The 6,483-nt window shown below is 54.5% G+C and overlaps 1 protein-coding gene across 1 annotated transcript; it reads right to left on the bottom strand.

The window, feature by feature from the left end:
- Positions 1 to 3,252: 3,252 nt before the first annotated feature.
- LOC121108485 (adenylate cyclase type 10-like) lies at positions 3,253 to 6,478 on the bottom strand. The gene is made up of 7 exons (XM_040656194.1): positions 6,410 to 6,478; positions 5,553 to 5,807; positions 4,762 to 5,300; positions 4,536 to 4,643; positions 4,192 to 4,370; positions 3,618 to 3,816; positions 3,253 to 3,512 (listed from the first exon to the last, which is right to left on the bottom strand). The coding sequence occupies exons 1-6, from the start codon at positions 6,468 to 6,470 to the stop codon at positions 3,627 to 3,629; spliced, it is 1,332 nt and encodes a 443-aa protein (XP_040512128.1). The 5' UTR covers positions 6,471 to 6,478; the 3' UTR covers positions 3,253 to 3,512; positions 3,618 to 3,626.
- Positions 6,479 to 6,483: the final 5 nt, after the last annotated feature.

The following is a 6,483-nucleotide window of genomic DNA, read 5'->3' as shown; positions in this document are numbered from 1 at the left end:
CACAGACCACAAAAGACTCCTCTTGTTCGTTCCAACTGCAGAAACAGCATTCCATTCCCACATTCCCCCCGGCTGATAGGTGGCGTTTCTCCACTGAGCCAAAATACGACCCCGAATGGTCTTTTCCAGAATTTCTTTGGACCCCCTTCATCCCATAGCAGCTGCTTATCCCAGCCGCTCTTCGGTACCGGGTGAAAATGCCCTGGGTGTGGCTGGGTGATGGAGTCCACCTGCTTCCCCAGGGCACGGGAACACCGAGTTCCCCGGGCAAGAGTCGTGACCAGCGTCCCCCAGCAAGACAAGGCTGCCTCAAGCAGGGACTGGAATTCCACAGGTAACGTTTTTACAACACAAACATCGACCAGTTACAAAGACAGACAGTGACAATGACTAATACAGCAATCTGTACAAGGGGCGGGATCCCGCAGGAAGCTTTTTTGCTGCTTGCATCCCATTTCGGGGTCCTCTCAATCAAAGGCAAAAAGATCTCAACTCCCTGAGTCCCAAGAGCAGGTCCAGAAAGCAATTTTCTAGGTCGATCACACTAAACCCTTCATGTTCCTGTGGGATCAGGCTCATTAAAGCATAGGGGTTCGGAACCAGGGGGCGTCGCTTGGGAATTGTTTCATTCATTTTTCTTAGATCTTGTACCAGCCCATAGGTACCACCTGCCTTCTGTGCTGGCAAAATTGGAGTGTAATAGGGTGACAGACAGAGTTCCAGAAGACCATTCTTAACCAAGGTTTGTATCACAGGCTTTAGACCCGTTATCCTTTCTAAAGGTATGGGATCTTGTCGCTGCTTCACAGCTTCACTCCCTCCTCGGACAGTTATTTTTTTCAGGGAGTGATTGTGAGTCCACCCCGGCTTCCTTGCCCTGCCCACACCTTTGCATTTATCTATTTTTTTCATCGTCGGCTCTTAGCAGATTCACTGACACCTTTCTACCTGTTTCACAAGTTCTCAACTGCAGTCCTCCTTTAACTATTCAGTCTCTCCCCAGTGAATTGGTCCCTGCTTCTGGCACACAAGACAACTGCCCTGTGACTATTTTATCTCCCCATTTTAATTCAGCAGTAATTCAAAAAGTGAAACTATCATTCCTGATCCCTCTACCTCCGTTATTCCTAAGGTGTTCCCAGTTAAATTAAATCCCAGTATTTCATAAGCTGAATTGATGACCAAGAGCAAGAAGTGATCAAACTGTTCTGCTAATCCAAGAGGATCTTGCATTAAAGGTTTCGTTTCCCTTTTGAAATTTCTCACCTCTCCACTCGCAAGTGGGGAGTTTACATCTCCTCTGTCCCCTGATAACATTGGAACTTCCCTAAGAGGATACACGGAAGTGCCAGTGGGGATAATGGTGTTAGATTTAGGAAAGGGAGAATTTATAACCTCCCTTTTGCATTGTTCCGATTCTCTCTTAAGCTGGCAGAGCTCTATCTTTTCAGTATCAGCACTAGTCACAGAGCTCGGTTCAGGTGGGCTGTTAAGGGGCTGATCTGAGCCAGTACCCTGCACTCTGTCAGCTGTCTCCAGCCTCCCTCCTGTAGGTACAGGACTTGACTCGAGGCCAGGACGGCAAGGGGGGGAACACCGCTGCGTAGAGGAAAGTGAGTGAGTTTAATCCTAGGGAAAAGTACAGGGAGCACACAGCTTAAAGGATCCCGTTGGGGGTTTCTCTGTTCTTCCTTATCTACGGAATTTTATCTAGCCATGATTGACCGCTGCACTCCCTAAATCCAACAAGCAGCGTATGCGGACTCCTCCTGGTTATTCAGGCCGTACAACAACACGACATCTAATCATTTTCTGTTTATCCTTATCCCTGGTTCTTGAACTTCTCTTCCAGTTTTTCAACCTATTTCCTAAAGGACTTATAGCAGGCATGTACCGTCAAGCAACCCTTCTGGAAAGACGTTCGCGTACAGCGTAGGAGTCCCAGACCTCGACCTCCAAGGCAGTACTTAATCACACACGATTGTTCCTACCTCGCTCTGTGCGCAGAGTTGCCAGGAATTACCGGGTCAATCACACAACACCGCAGTGCCCGCTGTCCGTCCCTATCCCCCAGCTGTTCACAGATCTTGCCTCTGAAAACCATCCTCGGGTCTGCAGCCGGCTCCACGATGAACCACCGCTGCCACCCCACAGGGCTGCAGAAAAATGAGCGGGGTGCACCGTCCTGTGCTGCAGAGGCGGAGGCTCACCGTGGGCGACGCTGTTCCCGGGTTTCGGCACCAGACTGTGAGAAACACGCTCAAGATCAACAGTTTCTAATCAGGCAAAGAGCTCTGTGAAGAGCAGCTTATTCGTTATTGCAATAACGGGCAACACCTACTACTACTGCAGTAATAGGCAATCCCTACTGACAAGGGAGAAACTGCACAACTTGCCCGTGAAATCCATTCCGTGACATACCCTGGGTCCGATGCAGGTCAAGCCTCTCCTGGCACTCACTGGTTGAGCATCCCAGGCTCACAGTCCTCCGACGCTGTTGCTACGTTACACTTCTACGCAATGTCTGCTACCAACCTATTGTCTTTGGGTATGTTCTGTACCTTTGATGGCGATTGGAGGACAATCTTTTCAACAACTCACTTTCAACTTAGCACACTCGTTCCGGCCTGTACCGGACTCTCCCCTACCCTATAGAGTTACCTGACCTAGTGCCTGCGCCAACTGTACCTAGGTCAGATCACCCCAGCCTCAACTTTACTCTGTTCAGGAGCTTTCTTTGTGAAAGGCAACTTATCCTGTGCTACATACGGAAATACTGGAAATCTCCACTGCAAAAACACAATCTACTTCTCGCGCTTACGACTTACGGCTTCCCTGTTCCCAACATACCTGGTCCGCAGCCGGGGCTCTTTCCCTGCTCCATGGTGGATGTGTTGGCCCAGGGAGTCTTCTCCGAGAATCTCTCGGGGCGCACCAGAAGTGCCTCCTGGGCCGACCAGCCCCACGGCCCAGCAAAGAGCCTCCTGGCTGGCTCGCCAAATTGGCGTGCGGAATCACACTCTATAACCACAGAGTAGTTATAAAGCAGGTATGTTTACTCAGTGCTGCGCACACGCCGGATGCAGGGGGGTAATCCCTCCAAGCCTGCATACCACAGGTCAGGAAAGGCACACACTTCAAAAACAAGCTGCTTACATATGCACTAGCTGTCCAAGAAGAGGCTGGGTTATTACGATGAGTCCCCCTTCCACAAGATTGACATTTCCCCCTTCCCCCCCGGCCCCACGTCTCAGTTCTTTTACGCATGCGTGGTATCTCTTGCTGGTTGTCTGGTGGTCTTTCTGATGAAGGCCATGGTCTTCCTCACTGTATTCTTTCACCTGGCTTTGGCCGGTCCTCTCATCGGCTACAACTCCGTCCACCAATTTGTTGCTTCTTTGTTAATTTGTGGTTTACTGTCCTAGCCTGCTGTCTGCATTCCAGACGTAGGGTACCTGAACGGTGTCACTTGGAGGAACAGGAGACCCGCTGTCTGCACTCGTTGTCTAAGCCTGTAGAAAAGCATCGGTTATCGGCAGCCAAAAGCTGGCTTCACAAGGCCACATCTGCAGCTGCCAATTCAGCATGCCATGAAAGCACATAGCTTTTAACCTGACCTATTTTCCTTAATTCAAGGCTTGTCCAATGTGTGAGTCTGCTGCCTGATAGGAGTGCATCTTGCTGTCCGTGTTGGCCTTCATGAGCGCTGCCAGGCGGGAGAACCTCTGTCCGCCAGATGTGCCCTCCTGGCTGTAGAGGTCCTCGAGCAAGGAGAGGCATCTGCTCCGCTGAACCAGCCAGGCTTGCTTCTTCCTCCTGCCACGCAAGAGAAACCGTTGGGCCCAGAGGCACAGCTGTGGAGCACTGAGTCAGACAGGGCAAGGGAAAGCAGGGCGGTGGGGCTAGCCAGATAGATTGCTGGAAGAAGGGATTTATCTAGATGACTCCGTGACAGCATCCGTCAGCACAAGCTGCTTTTTACCCAAAGGTGTGCATTCTTCTCCTGTGCTGTGCAGGGGAGGCAGCGTGAGGCAGCGCCATCCCTGGCTCTACCCACACATCACGCCTGAATGCCTCAGTCCTGCTAAGGCTTGGGAAATGGGCTGAAACCCGGGCAGGCCTGGGCCTGGATGCGTGGGAGCAGGTACAAAAGGGCTCTTCCTCTCCCGCGTGGTCCCTTCTGTTGCTTACCGAGCCTCCTGGGGAAGGAAGGACGCTCTGCCTGTGGCCTGAGGAGCACGCTTCAACCCTTCCCACAGAGACTTGACAAAGGCCCCGGCACGGGTTCGCGGGAACCGCTTTTCCAGCAGTCTCAGCGCCTGCCTGCTCATTTCCTTGGCCAGCTTCACACATCCCACGTTACTGCAGACCTGTACAGGAAGAGGAAGGCATGCAGATGTGGAGGACTTGCCCAAGACCTGCAGAGACTGCAGAAATGGACCAGGGGCTGGCTGTGGCAGGAACATTCCCTGCCAGCAGGGGAAGCGTATGGCTGCATCTCTTCGGACACCCTCCGCTTTTGCCTGCCTCTTTACCTCTCCTTTGAGGCTGAAGAAGATGGCCTCCTCAAAGCGGTCGATGGCATTTCTTTCCTTTTTGACGGAGCTCCTCAGAGCCTCTGCTTCGCTCAGCTTCATGAGGGCCTTGGAACAAGCACACAGACAGCAGGTGAGCATTGGTGCAGAGCCTGCGGCCAGCCCCGTCAGCCCTCAGGCCTCCTCCCTGCTAATGCAGCTCGTGCTGGCTAGCAGGGTAACTCACCATGTAGCTGTTGGAGACGTGCAGGTAGGCAGCCGCACACTCCAGCACATAATAGAGGGCTTGGGAAGTGCTGCCCATTGCCCTGTAGTGGCGAGCCAGGGGCACAAGCACTGCTTCGGCGATGGCTTCGCACTGGCAGGAGCACTCGCCACCGTCCTCGGCCCGCAGAGTTGTCTGCTCGCCCTCTGCCAGAATCTCGCCCTCTGCAGGGTGGGTCCTGGCCCTCCTCAGGTGTTCTCCAGCAACTACCAAGGCCTCCCAGCTGCAGCAGTCATCCTCATCAGCAGAGCCCTGGCAGCTCCCCTGCTTCTGGGGGCTGGAGACGCCGAAGCGGTGGAAGGCCACAAAGTCCCCTCCGTGGCACCTCTGGCATTTGTGCGCATGCTTCTCCAGGAAGGCGGCACACTGGCGGTGAATGTTCACCCTCTCCCTCGTGGGCCACAGCTCGTACGTCGCCTCCCACAGCAGTGGGGCGCAGAAGGCCAGGACGTCAGACTGTTGTTTTCTGGACCCCGTGTTCACGGAGGGCCTCTCCACCCCTGCAAGGCAATGAGTCCTGGCCTCAGCCAAAGCGGGGGCCAGACCTCAAAGCTGCCCCAACTGGGGCAAAGGCCACACTTGGGTGAGTGCTGCTGCCGTCTGAGCCCAGCCCGGGCTCCGACCAGCGCCTGCTAGCACAGTGGCAGAGGCACTTCCAACAGCCACTGAGAATCTCTCTCTGCACAAAGGTGTGTGAGCAGGGCCCTGTGGAGCCCCAGCGCTCCTGGGCTCACGCTGCAGCCACCACTTACCGCTTCCTGCCTGCCCGGAGGTGGCCGGCCCCTCTGGAGCACCTTGCACGTCTTCCGGCTCCTCTGTGTTCTCCAGCCGCTTCAGGATGTTGTCCTTCACCAGCATGTCCAGCAGTGGATTAATCCACTGATTTACAGAGATGGGAAGGATGTGAACCAGCTGCTGGGTTGTAAACACCGGCCCTATGATGGCTGCAAACTTCAGAACCATCTGCTTCTGTAGATCCATCCGGTCCAGCTCAGCCAGCGCAATCTCTGCCAAGAAGAAGCAACGCATCTCTGTCTTGCCTGTCCCTGAGCCTGAGGTTGGAGAAGCCAGATAGTTTCACCTGAGCAAACGGGGAGGACTTTGGCCTCCCTTCCTCAGGACGGCACCTGCTGGGCAACCAGAGCCCAGGGTTGATATCTTCAGGATGGCTCCGCTTCTCCCACAGTCACAGGCCACAGGAGCCAGGGAAAGCAGAGGCACTCAGACAGACAGACGCTCCCAACCGGTGATGGGGAGGGCACGGTCCAGCAGGTATGCACGTCCCACCTACTAGGGGGACCTACTAGGTCTGTACTGGGTTCATAGCCAGCAGTGCACACAGAGAACACAAAGCATTCTCACCAGCCCAGAGCTAGACTCAGAGCTCCCCCACCCATGGTGTGCAGCTCACCGGTCAGCTCAGAGCTGGTCCACTGCCAACAGGGGAAAACCACAGCCTGCTTGGACTGGAGTCACCTTCCTGGCTGAGCCCTGAGGCTGAGGGGGTGACTCTGCAGCACGCAGGTGCTCAGCCTCTCTCTCACCTGCACCCCAGGAAACGAAGCTGGGGCACAGCCACAAACTGGACGAGCGCTGCTCAGCTCCTCACCTTTCAAGGCAAACGGCAGCATGGAGGTCTCCAGGTTCACGTCTGGTCTGATGGCACACATCCTTTCTCCGTCA

This window comes from Gallus gallus, chromosome Z, assembly GCF_016699485.2.
Source record: "Gallus gallus isolate bGalGal1 chromosome Z, bGalGal1.mat.broiler.GRCg7b, whole genome shotgun sequence".
Taxonomy (NCBI): domain Eukaryota; kingdom Metazoa; phylum Chordata; class Aves; order Galliformes; family Phasianidae; genus Gallus; species Gallus gallus.
This window is presented reverse-complemented; position numbering and strand designations above follow the sequence as displayed.